The 19,849-nt window shown below is 46.0% G+C and overlaps 1 protein-coding gene across 1 annotated transcript in view; it reads right to left on the bottom strand.

Moving 5' to 3' along the window:
- ST8SIA5 (ST8 alpha-N-acetyl-neuraminide alpha-2,8-sialyltransferase 5) overlaps positions 1-19,849 on the bottom strand; it is a 104,938-nt gene that overhangs the window by 5,257 nt on the left and 79,832 nt on the right. The window contains exons 4-6 of the mRNA XM_042781386.1: positions 11,883-11,969; positions 7,761-7,905; positions 3,703-3,815 (exon numbers count right to left, since the gene is read on the bottom strand). Coding sequence (XP_042637320.1) covers positions 3,703-3,815; positions 7,761-7,905; positions 11,883-11,969 — 345 coding nt within the window. The remainder of the gene's footprint in view (positions 1-3,702; positions 3,816-7,760; positions 7,906-11,882; positions 11,970-19,849) is intronic.

Here is a 19,849-nt window from a genome sequence, read left to right as displayed (position 1 = left end):
CCAACAAAGAAAATGTCCTCCAATATATAAACCTTTCCTTAACTTTTACAATAACGGACTAATACAATATTTGTCCTTTTGTGACTGACTTATCAAACCATAGTGTTTGAGGTCATTTTTTACAACAGCAATAGGAAATAGACAGTGTCACTAATGAAACAAAATCAAACAGTAAGTCATTTAGGAATATATCTGTTGTTGTTTGTTATGTGCTATGGAGGCAGACCCAACTCATAGAGACCCCTCCTTGGGTTTCTGAGGCGGTATCAGTATGGAAGTAGATTGCTCAAACCTTCCTTCTGAGGAATGGCTGGTGGGTTTGAACCACCAACCTTCTAGTTAGCAGTCAAGTGCCTTAGGCACAATGCTATCAGTTCCTAGGGATGTATCTGCATGTGATGAAACCACTTTTAACAGGGAGGGATGTTGGAGACTAAGAAAAAGACCCCCAAAAGAACATGACTGCAAGGCACATGTTCTAATTACAGTTAAGAGATGTATGGTTGAATGATTGCTTTAAGAGATAGCAAGGCCTCTCTTATGGTTGAATGCTTGGCTTCAGCTTTGTGTTCCTGGGGCAGAACGTTGCCCCAGCAGAATGATTACTAACCTGTTTCCCTGGAATGACGTTTTGCCCAAAGAACAGTATACCTTAGAAACCATTCTTTAGAATCATGCACCTTAACAATCATGTTATGTTTTAAAATGAGGTATCTGAGTTATTCTTTGCCAATCCTGCAAGAGATGTTAACCTAATTAATTATCCAATACATTTGGACACGGGAAAATGCCTTTGGGTACAGGAAAGAGTAAAACTTTAACTTTTAATTAATAACTGATTGTTATAAGGAAATAATTGATTTTACTGTAAAACAATATTTGATTGAATACTTGATTGTTTTAAAGAAGTATCAAGAATAATAGTATAATCATATACTTATGTATAAATAAAGCAGAGCAGATACATTGAGGGTTGCTTTCGCAAAATATGCAGGGCGTCCACCTGGCCCCTGTTCATTTATAAAAAAGAAAACAATTAATCCTTTCATGTCGCTTTATTTCGTGACCTGTGCGGTTTTGCCGGATGCGGCAGAGGGCGTGATAAGTGCAATATTCAAAGTAGTGATCACCTCTGATCAAAGTAGAGGTGGGATGGGGAAGGAGCACGTGACTCAATTAATGGCTTTGGGAACATCTGAGTTCTTAAATTGTGTAGTTGGTTCACAGATACTCATTTAAGTGCTTTGCTTTGTACTTACCTATGTGGTACAAATATTCTTTGCATGCATCAAATACTACATAGTAAATGAATAACTAGTAAGTTTTGAAAATGAATAGACGTTAACTGGGTGAATGTGGAGGTCATGAGCATCTGTGCAAAGGTTCTGTAGTGGGAGGGAGCATGGAGCATCCAGCGAGGGAGCAACTGAAACCTTGTGGCTGGAGTACCGAGTGAGGAGAAAGCGTTTCAAGCTGAGTCAGGGAGGCAGGAAGGGGCCAGACCATGAGATCTGTTGCCATGTTATGAATCTGGTCCTAAAAAATGTATTAACCCATGTCACTTTAGTTCTGTGTATTTCACTGTACATAAATTATATTTCAATAGAATGTATTTAAAAAGAAAAAAAGAATCTGGCCCTCCATTCAAAGTGATACCACAGGTTTAACAGGGCCCTTTCCGTAACAGGACTAAGATCATCACCTGTCTCAGAATCCAACGCCACTCCTGTCTATCAGACCATCAGGGAAGGCAAGGTTTATATTCCCTTTAAAGATGGTCTGCAGCCAACTCCCATTTACTGAATACCTGTGACGTGCCAGAAACTTTCATAGGATTGAACATCAACAACCTGTTGCTGTTGCTGCTGGGTGTTGAGTTGTTTTTGACTCATAGCAACACCAGGTGACAGAGTACAACTGCCCCATAGAGTTTTCTAGGCTGTAATCTTTAGAGATTACAGATCATCAGGTTTTTCTTCCACAGAGCTGCTGGGTGGGTTCAAAACACCAACCTTTTGGATAGCAACTGACTGTTCAACCATTGCACCAGGGATTCTCTAAACAACCTTTGCTGTTGTTATGTGCCACTGAGTCAATTCCGAGTCACAGCAACCCTATGGGGCACAGTAGAGCTGTCCCATAGATTTTCCTAAGCTGAACTCTTTACAGGACTAGATTGACAGGTTCTTTCTTCCACAGAGCGGCTGGTGGGTTTGAACCACTGACTCTGGTTAGCAGCCACTGCCCACAACAAACTTGTTGTTGTTGTTGTTTTTGTTATGTGCCGTCGAGTCGGACCCGACCCATAGCAACCCCTCCTTCGGTTTCCGAGGCAGTATCACTACGGAAGTAGATTGCCCCATCTTCCTTCCGAGGAGTTGCTGGTGGGTTTGAACTGCCAGCCTTCTGGTTAGCAGTCAAGTGCCTTAGGCATTATGCCACCAGAAGTGGTAGATATTAGAAGCCCTGGGTTGCAAATGAGAACTCAGACATTTAGAGAAGTCAAGGGGCCTGCTGCTACGAAGTGGTAGAGGCAGATGGAAGACAGGCTTGTATAACTTCAAGTTGGTGCCCTTTCCCAACACAATGCCATCCAGTATGATGACATCTTGAACATGGTGAAGACTCAACAAGCTTTGGTGTGCACCTAGTAGGCACTGAGTAAGGCTTTGCTACTGCTGCTGTGCTGCTGATGATGGTGATGATGACATGACAATACAGGAGAAAAGGCTCATGTCACCTCCAAAACTATGTGCAACTATGGACTACAACATATTTTAGGTGGTGGGACAAGAGGCCATCCTCCTGGGAGGAAAGATTACAGTTACAGTTACAGAGTCAGAGAGAGAACATTGTATAGTTCTGGTGGCATAATGGCTAAGCACCCGACTGCTAACCAAAAGGTTGGTGGTTTGAATCCACCCAGTGTCTCCACAGGAGACAGACTTGGCAATGTGCTCCCATAAAGATTATAACCTAGAAACCCCTGTGGAACAGTCCTAGTCCGTCCCGTGGGGTCACTAAGAGTTGAAATCAATGCAACAGCAACTAACAACAACAGCAGAAAGAATCCAAGACCATAGATGTACCCCATTTCTGACTGTCACTAAAGACATGAGCCTGGCAAGGAAGGTAACCCCCCTGAAATTTTTCTCCTGTAAAATAAGAGGAATATTAAAAGATAATACCACTTACTGTAGCATAACTTAGTATGTGGCCCACACTGTTTGAAGGTTTTACACATATTAACCTTTACTAAAGAAGCCCTGTTTCACCCAAATCACAATAAACTAAATAACTAACTAAATAGGCCCTGGTGGCACAACAGTTAAGTGCTCGGCTGCTAACCAAAAGGTTGGCTGTTCAAACTCACTCGGCGGGCTCTGTGGGCGAAAGACCTGGTAACCTGCTTCCATGAAGATTACAGCCGAGGAAACCCGAAGGGCAGTTCTGCTCTGTCGCATGGGTTATTATAAAAGAAAGATCACCTTGAAGGCACCCAGCAACCACCACCTTATTTAATGAACTTAGGCATTTAATCCTTGCACTAACCCCAAGGGTAGATACTGTTATCACTGTCATCTTTCATTTCAGGAAACAGAGGCACAGGTTAGGTAATTTACCCAGTCAGTGGGAAGGGCACAGAGGAGGAGAGGGCACGGGGTAGAACTGGAAGGTGCAGACCCAGGGTGCTCCCTTTACCGGAACACGAAGTCGGCGCTGTTGATCTCCCTGCCACAGCGGCTGTTCTTTAGGATCCCTCCGTTGCCCACCACTGCACACTTCTTAAACTGGGACCTGTAGTAAGGCATGTCCTGGGGGAGACAGACACAGGCACAGCTGTCAGCCCAGCCCCGGCCTCATCTGGTGCTCACCCTCTGTAACCATGTGCCCCTCTCATCCTGGCTCATGGCCCCATGGTGCAGTCTTATAGGGAACGTGGGAGCAGGATGGTTCTTCCATCTTCCAGATAAGAAGAGTGGTCAAGGACTTGTCAGTTACTCAGGTAATGAGCAAATGAGCTGGAATTGGAGCCCAGATCTCCACAGCCTCTTTCAATAAGCCCTGGGAGGTCTCAGGTGTCCAGAGAGAAGAGAGGACAGGTTATGGCAATCCCCACTTTGATTTCCCCAATGTTCAAAAAGCCTCTGGTTTTCCCAGTGTTTGGAAGGCTCAGTTCCCTTGTGCTTCTGAGTACACAATTGGTTAATGCAGATGTCTTGGGGGGCAACAGCAGCAGAGACTACCCAAGGACAAGGACCCGAAACCTGCCTCTCACCCCTTTCAGCTCAGGACAAGGTATGGACCCTCTCTCTGCTCCATGGGGAGGACCTAGGCCCAGGGCAGAAAAGTCACATGGGCTGGGACAGATGCTAAGACTTGGCAGCAGCAATGACAAGAGACTAGAGAGTGAGTAAGCAAAGCTACCATGTCAGAAAGGAGCAGTGAGACAATGGGACACCTGGGGTTTCTGTGAGGCAAGAGCTCCAAATATAAGGGTGCCCAGGTCTTAATGTGAGTGATGGTGGCTTCATTGGAACACCATCTCACATCACGACTGGCAGGATTACCTTGGTCTGGACATCCGCTGCTCCCTGGCCATGCTTTCCAAGTAAGTTAGCAGGAGAAAGAAAGTACTGGCCTAAGTGTCAGAATGCCTGGTTCCGCCATGTCCCCTCTCTAGACCACAGTTCCTCATGGACAACTTGAGGCAGGTGAAGCAGGGAAACCAAATGGCACAGGGAGGAACACAGGCCTGAAGTCAAAGTAGGGGATGATCAACTATCCCAGTCTGCCCAGATTGAGGGGGCTCTTGGGGTGCAGGGCTTTGAGTGCTATCACCAGGAAAGTCCCGTACACACTGGAATGAGTTGGGCATCCTAGTCAAAAGACTCAAATTTAGTCCTGGTTTTGGCCCATCCCAAGGTGAAGAAACCATGGACAAGTTGTTTGAGCTCTCAGAGACTCAATTTTCCCACCTGCAAAATGAACACAATAAATATGTGTATCTCACGTGAATCCGATCAGGGTTTCTCAGCCTCAGCACTACTGATATTTGGACCAGATAATTCTTTGTTGTGGGCATGGCTGAACTGTGCATTGTAGAGTTTAGCAGCACCCCTGGTGTCTACCCTCTAGATGCCAGTAACACCCCTCCCAAGTTGTGACAATCAAAAATGTCTCCAGATATTGCCAGATGTGCCCAGGGGTACAACTGCCCCCAGTTGAGAACCTCTGATATAAATAAACAGCCCCACCCCATGCAGTGCTTGGCCCAGAGGCAACTCAGCAAAAGCAACCACACTGTTGTTATTAGATGCCCCTAAGGTCCCTTCCAGCTCTGACGCCAGGAGCCTGCAGGCAGTTTTCTTCGTACATGCCCCAGCTGGCCAGCCACCACCTGAGAGGGGCACAGCCAGCACACTGAGCGGCCAGTGGGACCAGCTGCCAGAATGGGGTCTCATGGGGAATCACGCTGCGATGGCTCATCATGAACTATGTAAATCTAAAGGAGATGCTGCATCTGCCTGTATCTTTATTGATGGCTCACGTCCCCTGAAGGGCCAGGCCCAGGGGGCCAGGGCAGGGAACAAGGGTGTCTAAGAAGGGCTGGTGGGGAAGCTACACTGTTTGACTTTGACCAGAGAAAGGAAAAAAGCCAAAGTCATCTCTGGAGAAATCATCAAAGGCTTATTAAGTTCTAGTCAGTGTTTCACAAACTTCCATAAGTCAAGAACCTGGGATGCTTTCTGAAAAATGCAAATTCCAGGGCCCCACCACTGAACCTCAGAATCAGAGTCTCCAGGGTGGGAGCAGGAGGCTAGGAAGCTGTATTATTATTATTATTACTTTTAACAAACCCAAAGAAACACTTATGTTTAGGGACATTTGAGAAATGCTATTCTATGGCAAAACCAGGAAAACAAACCCACTGCCATTGAGTAGATTCTGACTCATAGCAACCCTACAGGACAGAGGTGAAATGCCCAACAGGGTTTCCAAGGCTGTAACCTGTGCAGAAGTAGATTGCCTCATCTTTCTCCCATGGAGCAGCGGGGGGGTTCAAACCACTGACCTTGTGGTTAGCAGCCAAGCACTTTAACCACTGTGCTACCAGAGCTCCTATTCAATGCCATAATGCTCTAATTCAAGGGTTGACACAATATGCCCTGCAGGCCAAATTTGGCCTCTCATCTGTTTTTGTGTGGCCTGCAAGCTAAGAATGGCTTTTAAAATTTTTTAAATGATCAAAAAGAAAAAATACTCATGACATTTGAAAAAGATATAAAATTCAAATTTCAGTGTTGAATAAAAACTGAACTTTTACTGGAACACAGCCATGTCCATTCATTTATATATATTGTCAATGGTTGCATGTGGGCAAAAACAGTAGACTTCAGTAGTTGCCACCCAGATAATACAGTCTGCAAAGCTTGGAGTACTTACTCTCTGGCCCTTTCTAGAAAAAGTTTGGTGACCCTTGCTCTAATTCACTGCCCATGGCCTCCTTGGACTTGTATGTTATGATACAGCTGTGTTTCACCCACTGGCATTGCTCACATGAGATGCAAATTCACCTGTTGTCACCAGCCTCATATTCTAGGCCTTGCATGACCCAAATCTGTAAAGAGAGCTCACACCTCATCATTCTCCAACACTGATGCTGTGGGGAAACATGTTTGACATCTGTCCACTTTCATCATCTCCTCTATACCTCAAGTCTTACCAGAGCACCCTGGTATGAGTAGCAAATTGCAGTGAGCCACACTGGGCTTGGCTTCCTCGGCACTCCCCGGAGGAGCAGGTCTCAGATTTCATACAGAAAGACTTAACTATGCCCCTACTCCACATCTCTACAAATAGACCCACTAAGTTCTGCCCTGGTTCTAGAACACTTTAGAAGGTGGCTATGAATACTACTCACAGAACTGCACTTCTTCCTCTTCAGAGACTACACTGCCACTTTCCACACCCAGGTAACCTTCAGAATCAACTGAAAATATAGGTTCCAGAGCCCATGCGCCTGAGAGGCTGATGCGGTGAGTCTGGACATCTGTCAACCCAAAAGTGAGTGCAGGTACCTGAGCTTCAATTACTTGGACAGTTTGTGGATATGACCCACTCGATCCATGGTCCCCTATGACCACAGAGCCACCATGCTTCCCTCAATCACCTACCTCTAGACTTCTTCTATGTAAAAGGAAAAAACTCCATTTCTATCTTGCTTTCAGTCTCTGATATTTTAGGTTTTCTGTTATAAGCAGTCAAACTTGTCCAACTTCAATGTTACAAAGAGATTGAGGCCCTGGAATACAAAATGACCACCCAAGGTCACCCAACATGAGTGCCACATTTCTGTGCCTTGTATTGTGCCTTTGTGCTGGTGTACAATTTCTTGTGCACACAGTCTTTGCATGCATACTTTGACTCTTGTGCCACCTCAAAGGCACATGCCTGAGGAAGAAGGATAGATGTTTAATCGTTCTCTCAGGTAAGTGCAGGACATCCTCCGTAAACAATGCAATAACCAGAATTTTATAACCACTGTGCTACCAAAAGTCACTCAAATAATAGCCAATTGGCATTCAGTGTGCTCAGATACGACCCCCGGGAAGGCCAGAAGGTAGTCTCCTAAACCTAGAGAGTAGCCAACCAGGACCAAGACAACAGAGGGCAGAGTGAGGAGTGCACCACCGCACAGCACTGCTCTATCGCCCCCACCCCAGGCCACCCTTCCTCCAGGCCAGCAGAAGAAGCACCTTGGGGAACATGCGGAAGATCTCCTGGTTGATGTGGTAGATGCCGCTGGTGTCCACCTCATACTTGAGTTTCGTCCCCAGGGGAGTGTTCTTCTGCGTGGTAAAGAGGTAGGAGGGGGCATTGCAGCATCTGGACAAAGTGGATCTGCCGGGCAGGGAGACAGATGGAAACACTGGTGACACAGGGAAGAGCAAAGCTATACAAAGAAGAAAAGAGCCATGAACTGAGGTGCCTTGAGGATACCAAGGAGTGCCGACTAATGCCAGGTATCTGCGTGGTCCTCCCCACCCTCCAGTCTCATGCCCACTGCCTCCTCCACACCTTAGCTCACGCTGTTCCCATCCACTTCAGTCTTCCTCCCAGCCAGGCTGGGCCTTCCCACCTCTCCTGACACAGCTTCAGAGCCCAGGTCTGGTTTCCTTCCATAAAGGTCCCAGCTGCTTCCACCCTACTGACCACACTCCCAATGAAGGTGTAGAGCACAAACTGTGTACCACACACTTCGTCATCTGCCAGATCCCTTCCCAGTTGGAGTGAAACCCCTTGACAATAGGGACCATGACTTTTTCGTCCAGCACAATGCTAGTCCCACAAGAGTTCAACACATAGTACCAACACATAGTTCAACCCCTAGGGCTAATCACTCCTCACTCAAGGTTTCCACAGATCTGCTAAGCATCCTACTGTTTCCCAGAAATGCTGTTCGTGCTTCAATCACCCAGTCCTTACTGAAAACCCAGGGGAGCAGAGCCCTTCCTTAGTTTCCTGGTCCCTACAGCAGACTCCAGACAAGGTGCTTACTGTCCAACAGGACACAAAACAAAGACACACACAGTCAACAGAAACATACTGTTTCAAGCATTTTGAAACTTTTTGAGGAATAGGGGAGGGCCAGGAATTGGGATGGAGGGATACTGGATGACTTCCTGTAGGAAGTAGACTTCGGCTTCTGAAAGTACTTTTTGTTGTTGTTGTTGTTGTTGTTAGTTGCCACTAACGTGTGTCACACAGAACTGCTCTGTAGGGTTTTCTTGACTGTAATCTTAACAGGATTGCCAGGGCTTTCTTCTACAGTACTGCTGAGTGGGTTCAAACAGCCACCCTTTAGTTTAATAGTCAAGCACAAACCATTTCCATCACCTAGGGGTCTTTGAAAGAAGGTCTGAAGAGTTGAGGTTTTTGTTTTAATTCACTACACTTTTCATTCACAAAAACACACTCAAACATAAGCTGCAAAAGAGTTACAGCTCAGAGGCAAGCAGGCTTTAAAAACAGCCTCCAAGGAGAATGTGGCTGATGAAGCAGGCTTGGGACTCAGCCCGCCAGACGAGTCCGATTTTTCTCTTCTCTGCAGCTGGTGTGCTACTCAGCACACATTCTCCAAGGCATGTCCATGAGGCTCAGTGATGAGGTCAGATCCTAAGCACATCTTACTCCCCTGGCCCTGGGAACCCAAAGCTCTCCATCCCAGTGAAGGAATAGGATAGTACTGACAGCTCCCTGCCAAATGCCCCCACGTGGACCCTCATTTTTCTCTTGCTGCATCATTTTTCTGTTGCTATGTTACTGGCACAGGGGAGAGAATGATGGGCTCAAGCACAGCAAGGATTGTGAGGCTGGCACAGGAACGGGCAATGTCTCATTCTATTGTACCCAGGGTTGCTATGAGTCAGAGCAGACTCGATGGCACCTAAGAACAACAACAACATGTTATGTCTTTAGAGGTGCTCAGCCTGAACAACACCCTGGTGCCTCTCACTGATCTTGCCATGCAGTGTCTTATCAGCCATACGCTCAATGTATACAAGCCTTATCTGCCCCTAGTCCACATGGGAACAATTCGAAGGGGGCAGATTTTGGGGTATGCCTGCATCAGTCTGGAACTTGCTCCCCACTCCTCCAGCCCTCCACTCAAGTTCATGCTCTGGTTTATGACAGGTGGGTCTCTATATTAGGTAGTAGCAGAGGGTAGGCTTCCACAGCCTCATAGGTACTTCTGGTTTGGGGCTGCTAGTGCCTCCTCTTTCGGGGTTATCACCTGAAATGTTCTCATTTCTTACCATGTGCCTCTTTGCATACAGGGGGCAAAGTTATGGAAACTTCTTACCCACAACCAAACACCTTGGGAGAATGAGTCACTGGGCATGGGGGCTCAGGGCCACAGTCTTGGGAGACATTAAGGTCGGTTGTCATAATACAGTCCACAAAGACAGTGTTCTGCATCTTACTTTGGTGAGCAGTGACTGAGGTATTAAAAGCCTATGAGTGGCTATCTAAGGTGAAACTATTGGTCTCTCCCCATTCAGAGCACAGGAGAGTGAACAAAATCAAAGACACAAGGAACAATTAGTCCAAACGGCTAACGGACCATGTGAACCCAGCCTCCATGACCCTGAGACCAGAACTAGATGGTACCTAGCTACCACTGCTGACCTCTCTGAACAAAATCACAATAGGACGTCCCAAATAGAGTAGGAGAAAAATGTGGAACTAAACTCAAAATCATCATAAAGACCAGGCTTACTGGTCTGATAGAAAGTGGTGGAACTCCTAACGCTATGGCCCTTATACACCCTTCAAGTCTGAAATTGAACTCACCCCCATGCCTCAACTTGTAGCTAAACGGTAGACAAGCCTATAGGTGAACGCCACCAGGGAGGTACATGCTCATTAGAGCAATCAACCATATGAGATCAAAAGGGCGGCATTTGCTCAGGAATAAAGCTCAGCAGGCAGGAAGGGACAAGAAAGGATGAAGGGAAACGGTCAACAAAGGAGGGGAGTGGAGAAGAGCACTGTTACACTGTGGGGATTGCAATTAAGGTCACAAAACAAAGTATGTACAAATTGTTCAGTGGAAAACCTATTGCTCTGTGAACTTCAACCCAAAACACAATTTAAATAAAACAAAACAAAACAAAAACACCTACTATTCTCTAATAGAATGGCAACACAATGTGAAATATGTAACCCATGTCATTGAATTGTACATGTGAAAATTGTGAAATGGATATATGTCTGGTTGTATATATTGTACACACACACACACCATCAATAACAACAACAACAAAAAAAAAACCTTCCTATTCTCTAAGGAACTCTGGTGGTGTAGCAGATAAGGCATTTATTTGGCTGCTAACCAGAAGGTCAGCAATTCAAGCCCAGAAGCCGCTCTGTGGGAGAAAGATGGGGTAATCTACTTCCGTAAAGATTTACAGCCTCAGAAACCCAACGGGGGTTGCTAATGAGTTGGAATTGGCTCACCAACAGTGAGTTTTTTTGGTATTCTCTCTCTAGAGGTGGTCTGGAAGCTGCAAACTGGAACCAATGATTCCTAAAGGAAATCAAGCTACTTAGTGATATTCACTTTCCATAACCTCCCCTATGGACTCCTTCATGCTAATAGCTCCTCAGTACATTTAAACTAGGCCCAGAGTTGACAGAATCCAGTTAGGACACAAATTTCCAGGATGACATTTATTCCATGAAGAAGGTCTACATGCACTAAAATAATACTCTGAACTCAATGAATGGTAGGGATGGAAAAGACCCTAAAGTTCACCATTAATCAAAAAAAAAATTGTTGGATGTCTACTATCTGCTTAAAGACAGGAGCACTTTGGGATTGCCCCTGTCAAGTGTGGCTCAAGAGCAATTAGAAGGTAATCTGCTGCAGTGCTTGAACGCCTGGTGTGGGCTGTAAGAACTGAGGAGTCGGAGCAGGAGAGAGGCTGGCTGCACTGAAGCCAGTGTGGGAGGCAAGGGCAGTGATGCTCTGGAGGACTGCTTACTGCAGAGACCTCCGCGAGCCCTTGAGCAAACTACTTCACCGCTATGAACCTCTGTTAACTCCCACTGTACACGGGGGTGACGCTACCAACCTCGCACAGCTGCTGTAAGACCTCTGAGAGAGAATGTGAAGGACAGCACCTGGCCAGGTGCCCACCTCACCCAGTGTGTTGAGGCAGAGCCTGCCTACACCCCAGATTCCAAAGCCCAACCCCAGCCACCTCTGGGGAAGATGCCAAGAGCTGGCCTCAGAGCATGAGGGACTTCTGCAGGGGTGGGAGTGAGGAATACCACACAGCAGGGGCTGGGGAGGGCAGGTGGCTCATAGATACTTGAACTGGTTGGCTTCAGAGATGTTCATTGCCCACTTGCACATCTGGAGGCTCTTCCACCTGTCGAACAGCTCCGACTGCTTCACCCTTCGGAAGTGGAGACAGAAGAGGGCATGACAAGGTTGAGCTGGATGAAGTATCACTATTTCCAAAATTGTGCCCTTCCCACTCTCCCATATGCCAACTCCTGGGCTGGTCTTCCCCACCAGCCCCCCCCCCAGGGGTCTGTACACTTGCCCAGGAACATCTGTCTATCAAGGGAGGAAGACCCAGCAGGCCCTTGTGAGAGGTGTCTGTAAAACATCAGTACTGTGCTCGGCACACAGTCGGGCTCATGACAAGGACATGCCCTTCTCCTTCTTCCTTCTAGGGCACATCACAATTTCCTAACAGCAGAAACAAAGATGAGAAATCTGAGATATGCCCTTTTTTCCGAACAATCATGCACAGGCTTTATTCTAGTAAGTTTTTCTGTATCTCAGCACTGCAATAGCCTAAAACATTTCCAGCAAAAGGAACATCTAAATCATGAAGGAGTTTCCCTTAGACTACAATCAGCAAGAAAGAATAGTTTTTAAACTATAAATTTATATTTACTTATTTATAATTATACATGGGTTCACTCTGAGTCAGAATCAACTCTGTGGCAATGGGTTTAATGGTAACAGGGCTTCAAGCCAGTTCAAAATGGTTCAGTCATGGCCAACAAAAACAAGGGCAGTGTTCACGCTGCATAGCAACCAAGTATCTTGCACGGCAGATTTTGACCAGTGTACAAAACAGACATAGTGGTTAAGGCATTGTGCTTTGCACCCACCAGTCACTCTGAGACAGTCTGCTTCGGTAAAGATTTACAGCCTTGGAAAATCAACAGGGATCACTATGAGTTGGAATAGGTTTGATGGCAGTGAGCGAGCCAGCGAGCGAGTGAGAAAATAGACACAGGGCCCTGCTCAAAGACAGTGGCTAACACATTCGAAGTAGCAGGTCGGCTGCCATTTCTGAGCAGGGCACCATTGCCTGTTTCCTACCCCGGTCAAAATCCACTGTGCAAGAGATTTGGTTGCTATGCAATGCAAATGCTGCCCTTGTTTTGGTCAGCCATGACTACACTAATTCAAACCAGTTCAAAACCCTGAATGGTAATGGGCTTACAGTTGTTTCAATGTTGCATCTCTAGCTGCTAGAACAGAGTGTAGTAAAATAAATATTTGTTGAATGAATGAATGAACCAAAGCACTGAATACCAGCTGACCGATGTGAGATCCTTATATACATTAACTGTAAATGGTCACTCTCTTCCCTTCCCATTGGTTTTTCTTCTCTTTTCAAGACAGCGTCTAAGCCCGAAGGCCACATACCACATTCCCTACCCCTCTCTCCTACACACACGTCAGAGTTTCTGTTACTCTTCACCTATCTTTGGTCACTTCTATCCCATTTCAGTCAAGAGACTCTCCCTGGGGTCTTACCCAATTCCTTCCTGCTTTCACTTATGCTTTGGTTCTGAGGGCAATTCTCCTGTTCTACAGAAATGCCCAGAATTCTCTCAGCCTCTGAGAGTTCCAGTGAGGCCCTGGCCTGGTGAAGGTCATGAGGCCCAGAAGGACCACAGAGGCTCTGGGGGAGGATGGCAGGACATGCCAAACCACTGAGCTGACTCTTGTTGGGCTCTAGACCCTCAGCAAGGAGACCTGGTGCATCTGAGAGGAGTCATGGGGTAGTGGCTCTACCTTAAGTTCAGCCTAAGCAATACTCCCAGTCAGAATTCCAAGAAGTCAATTGTTGCCAAATTATTGGCCCATTTGCTGTGCCTCCAATACTCTGTCATCCATGAAGCCAGGGACAGAGTCTGGACCCTGAGCCTCGAATCCTGGCTCCATCCCCAACCTGCAATGTGACCTCACACAAGTCACTTAATCTCTCAGAGACTCAACTTCTTTATCTGTGAGATATAATATAATAACCTCTGCCCTGCCAATCTCAAAGATTGTCAGAGAGATCAAATGAGATGATATGTGTAAAAATAGTTTATAAACTGCTTTGCAGGGATTGTCTTTTTTTTTTTTTTTTACGGTGAAGGGCTGACCCCAGACACTGATCTCTTTCCTCCTGAGACACCATTAAAATTCCAGAAAAGGAATTAAAGAGGCATAAAGCTACCAGAGGAACAGCATGATGGGGAGGGAGCTCTCAGTGGAAGAGAAAGTTCAACATGGTTATGGAAAAAGGGGAGAGTAACACTAGGAGAGGATAGCACAGCCCTGGGGACCAAGAGGCCATCTGCCCAGAAATTTGGGGCATAAGGCACGATCTGAAATGAAAATCAACTGTGAGTCTGTATCCAGAACTCAAGCATCAGAATACCAAGTCCACCCCAAGAGTAGTCAGTCATACACTGAATGGGCAGCAGCAGAGGAAGGGAGAATGGAATCAGAAAATAATAATCACTCCCCATGAAAACATCAGGGCCTTCTAGCAGCAAAGAGCCAGTACAACTTGAACAACTCCTCTCAAGCAACACCTGCCAGTTGACTCTCAGTCACAGAACTGCCTTCAGCTTTTTATTGTTTTAAAGATAAATATGAATAGGTAACTAGAGATCACCTGGTCAATCTGAAGGAGAAAGACCAAGATAAACCATCAAATAAAACAGAACTTACTCCACCAAAAACAAAAACAAAAAAATCTAGTTGGTCTCCTTACAGATATTCAAGAAGACATTACATTCTTAAAATAAGAATAGACTGCTCTTAGAATAATGAAAGAGCCCCTGGGGAAAGAAATGTTCATTAGAAGGGCAAGAAGATATAAAGTCAAGGAGTTTCCCCAGAAAGTAGAAACAAAGGGCAGACAGATAAAAAAAGATTAAATAGAAAGACAGGAGTACTGTGATGAATCCTATTGGAGTCTTAAAAGCTAGCAAGCAGATAAGATGCAACTATTGCTCTCTCTCCATCCACAGGAAAGAAAAGTAAAGAAAATCAAAGATTCTAAGAAAAAAACTCAAAGACCAAAGGACTAATGGACCATGCAAACCACAGCCTCCACTACCCTGAGACCAGAAGAACTAGATGGTGCCCAGCCACTACTACCGACCACTCTGGTTGGAATCACAGAAGACCCTGGAAAAAATGAGAGAAAAATGTAGAACAAAATCCAAAATCATGAAGAAGACCAGATTTACTGGTCTGGTAAAGTTTGGCAGAACCTGCAAGACTGTGGCCCTTAGATATCCACCCTTCAAACTGGAAGTAAACTCACCCCTGGGGACCACCTTTCGGACAAACAACAGATAAGCCTATAAAGAGAACAATAACATTTGTGAGGAATGTACTACTTAGAACAATTAACCATAGGAGACCAAAAGGGAAGTATCTGCCCCAAAACAAAGCTCAGAAAGCAAGAAGGAGCAGAAAAGAAGGACAACAAATGGTGAACTAGGGAGGAAGTGGAATGAGTGCTGTTACACTGAGGGAACCACAACTATTGTTACAAAACAAAATATGTTCAAATTGTTGTATGGAAAACTAATTTGCTCTGTAACCTTCTGCCCAAACCACAATTTAAAAAAGATATGAGTGCTAGAGCAGCAATCCAGAAGCTCCTGTATTATGTTCTAGAGAGAGGAAATACAGAAAAACAGAGAGGAGGAAATACAAAGAAATTCAAGAGAAACTTTAAAAGTTGGACAAGATTTCCAGACTGAGAGGTCCCACTGGGTGTCTATCCCAAGGCACATCACTGGGATAGTTCAGAACTGTTGTGATCTGCAAAGATTGCAGAAAGAAAAAGCAGGTCACCTCAAAGGACTTTTCACCCAGCACTGGATGCTAGAAGATGATGGAGAAGATCACCAACATTCTGAGGAAAAGTGATTTCAGCCTAAAGTACTCTCCCCTGCCAAACTGACAAGGAGCCCTGGTGGTGCAGTGGTTATGTGCTCAGCTGCTAAAGAAAAGGTCAGTGGTTCAAACCCATCCACTGGCTTCTTGGGAGAAAGACGTGGCAATCTACTCCTCTAGAGATGACAGCCTAGAAAGTCTTATGGGGCAGTTCTACTCTGTCACATGGGGTTTTGATAGCACCTAACAACAATCAAAGTGACGGTCAAGTTCAAGGGACCCAAAATTTTACCTCCCACCCATCATTTTTTAAGAATTTACTTGAGGATGGGTGGAAGCAAATGAAGGAATAAAGAAGGAAGAAGCTATAGGTTCTAGGCAAGGAGAATCCGACCTAAGAAGGAAGAGAAGGGAAGTCCCAGGATAACGCCCATGTGGCCCACCAAGAGTGCAACCTGTTTCAGTTGCAGCAAGCGGACAGGCAGAAACCCTGGGGGAATGGCTGGTTGAAGGAAAACCACAGGGGGAAAAAAAACTCACTGCCATTGAGTCAATTCTGACTCATAGTGACCCTACAGAATAGAGCAGAACTGCCCCATAGGGTTTCCAAGGCTGTAAATCTTTATGGAAGCAGACTGCCTCATCTTTCTCCTGCAGAGTGACTGGTACGTTTGAACTTGGCCATTTAGTTAGCAGCTGAATGCTTTAACCACTGCACCACCAGAGCGCCCTTGCTGAAGGAAAGGCAGGAAAAAAAAAAATAGGTCATGATTCTAAAGTTTATTAGTGGCCACCAGGGGCGCTCTGGTGGCGCAGTGCCTAAGGCATCTGACTGCTAACCAGAAGGTTGACGGTTCAAACCCACCAGCCACTCTGCAGAAGGAGGACTGGGCAATCTACTTCCATAAAGATTTACCACCTCAGAAATTCAATGGGGGTTACTATGAGTCAGAATTGACTCAATGGCAGTGAGTTGGGTTTGGTGAATTTGGGGGTGGGAGGGAGGGGGAGGGAATTTGTTTATGATGATGGAAATTTGACGTATTGGTGATGGAAGCAAAAGCATGATTACTGTAACTGATGTCACTAAACTGTACATGTGAGAAGTGTTAAACTGGCAAATATGGTGTTATATTTTACTTTTACAACAACAATGAAAGTCATGATAGAGATGAGTTCAAGGAGGAAAAAAAACAACTAGAAGTTCCAAGAAAACAGAAAAACTGTAACAAGGAGCTGGAATGGTGGGACGCCCTCCCCCACCAAAGATCTTCCAGTAAACAACAGCCACGCTGCCCAGTAACGTAAGACTACTTGCTGATCTTCAAATTTTAGAGTCAACCTTTAAAGAAAGCCCCTAAAAGGCCTATTATGGTTACAAATAGAACGTAAAAGTTATTAGCATTGACATTTTAAGAGTAAATTCATGAATGACTGAAGCCAAAGGCTGGAGGAGGAACTGAAAAGTATGGGTACTCTTAATAGCCTCGTCTAACAAACTGCAGGGTCAAGAGGTATTGTCTATTTGTAGTCTTAAAAGCTTGCAAGCAGCCATCTAGATGCAACAATGGGTCTCTCTTCATCCAAAGTAAAGAAGAATGAAGAGAACCAGACACATGGAAACAACTAGTCCAAGGGACTAATGGACCATGTGAACTTCAGCTGATACGATCATGAGACCAGAACTAGATGGTGTCCAGCTACCACTGTCAACCACTTGGAAAGGGATCAGTGCAGGAAATCCTAGATAAAGTGGGAGAACAATGTGGAACGAAACTTGAAATCATAAAAAAGACCAGGATTACTGGTGTGATGAAACCTGGTGAAACCCCTGAGACTATGGCCCCTAGTTATCCTTCAGGTCTGGAATTAAACTCACTCCTGCAGCTTCCAGCCAAACAACAGACAGGTATATAGGGTGAACACCTACATCATCAGGCAGATATAGTCTCAGAACGATTAATCATGGGAGAACAGAAGGGCAGTATTTGCACAGGGTGACAGCTCGGGGCAGGAGTGCATAGGAAAGAAGGACAAAGGGAAGAGGTAACCACGGGGAGGAAGTGGGAAGAGAACTGTTACACTGTGGGGAATTGCAGTCAATGTCATAAAACAAAATGTGTACAGACTGTTGTATGGAAAATGAATTTGCTCTGTAAACTTTCACCCAAATTACAATAAAAAATTTAAAAATAATTTTTTAAAACGCTGCAGGTGCAGCAAATGAAGGTGATTATGATGAAGAATTCTTGGGAGTAGGGGTCATTTTACAGTTTCAAAGGGCAAATTCACATAACATTAAAGGACTAGTAGGAGTTATCTGTAAGTCACACATTGGTAACCCTGGGACTTACTGTATCGCTCAACAGGGGAAGAGGCTGGGTGTGGTATAAGAAGGCTGAATCCTTATCCACTAAAGCAGAATGTCAGCAAACACTGTGTGAAAGTGGGGAGCTGAGAAACAGCAGCAGACACATGTTACTGAGAGATACAGAAGCAATTACCAGGAGGAACAGCTAAGAGAGAGGAGCTAGGGGTGAGAAGGCATGGGCAGGGCACAGCGGCTTCACACTGTAAGCTCTGTTCTATTAGAGTTTCCTAACCATGTGCAGGGGATGGTGATGACGTCATGATCATGATTTCCCACTTGTGCACCGGTTCCCTTCTTTTTTCTCCCCCTTTTCTTCCATGGCCCCCTCTGTTTTCCATGCATTCATTTAACAAGCACGTCCTAAGCACCGGCCCTGAGCAGGGCTCCATGCCTTTGCAGGTTTCCCAGGTGCCTGAGCCCCACTCCCAAGATTCAAGGAGCCCCTGCTTGGCAGAGGGAATAGACTCATGAACTCTGCAGAGGAGGTCAGGGGGAGACTCGGCCCCGTAGGCACACAGGGGCCTCCTAGCCCAGAGGGCAGGTGTGTGCCCAGCCAGCCCTGGCTCCCAGCTTCTCCCCTGGCACAGAGTCCCAGCCCCAGGAAGATGGGGAAGGGGCAGACCAGGAGTGTCACCCTGGTGAGCTTCCAGGCAGGACCCCCATCTGGCTGTGAGCACAAGTAGCAAGTGGGCTGATGATAAAGAGGCTCTTGAGTGACTACAGTGAAGCATAAATAATCTGAACAAGTACTAGTGACTGTGCGTTTCCATAATAAACCATCGCAGAGTAGCTCCACATGTATCTGACATTGTCAGGGAATGAGGCCTTTTCCATGTGGGAATTTTCCAGCTGACTAACTAGTACCATTGATTTGAGCAATTCTGGATCAGAATCACTCCCAGATGAATCACACCCCTCCCTGTCTCCGCAGACAGAACACCAGCTGATACTCCGTAAGCCTGAAGGGACTCTGGCGCATCCGCCAGCCCCCCTGATTCACAGATGGGAGTTTAACCTTTCCTCAGTGACTCAGGGTTCCCACCATGAATACTCCCAGTGGCGCTGGGCTAGAACACAGGAAGGCCCACAGAGCCCAGGTGGTATCAGAACCACTGGCGTCAAAGGTCGGCCTGTGGGGTCTCTTATTTCAGCCCTGGAGGACCCAGTGGATCTTTGAGGACTTGAGGACTCAAGGGTGAAGGAGCTGGGCTCGCTGCTCCCCAATATCCCCCCAGGCCCACACTCTGATTCCCCATGACCGGCTCTGGCTGAGCTTCTCCTTCAAAGAGCCCCAGCACTGTGAGAGACAGATCATGTGAGGCCCAGACAGGCCAGAGGTCACCAGTCAGGATGACTGCTCAATGCAGGAATCCAGTCCTAGGGGACCAGAGAGGACTCCCCAAAGGCAGAGATGAGAACTACAGCCAGATGGATTGTTGTTGTTGTCGGGTGCTAGCAAGTGGATTCTGATTCACAGCGACCCCATGTGATGGAGTCCAACTTGCCCCATAGGACTTTCTTGGCTATAATCCTTACAGGAGCAGATCTCCACATCCTTCTCTTACGGCTCCAAAATACCACCAACATGAGTCCGTAACGGAGTAAAGGGGAAATGGAAGGTTCTCCTCACACCCCACAATGTGTGTGCTTTAGGCTGGAAACAAAGGACCTGGGTCAATTCTAATTGGGTCCCTCTAGGGAGCTCTGGTAGCATAGTGCCTAAGGCACTTGACTGCTAACCAGAAGGATGG

This window comes from Orycteropus afer, unplaced genomic scaffold, assembly GCF_000298275.1.
Source record: "Orycteropus afer afer isolate SDZICR_OR568_19922 unplaced genomic scaffold, OryAfe1.0 scaffold00113, whole genome shotgun sequence".
NCBI classification, from domain to species: domain Eukaryota; kingdom Metazoa; phylum Chordata; class Mammalia; order Tubulidentata; family Orycteropodidae; genus Orycteropus; species Orycteropus afer.
Note: the sequence above shows the minus strand (reverse complement) of the source record. Positions and strands in the feature narration are given on the sequence as shown.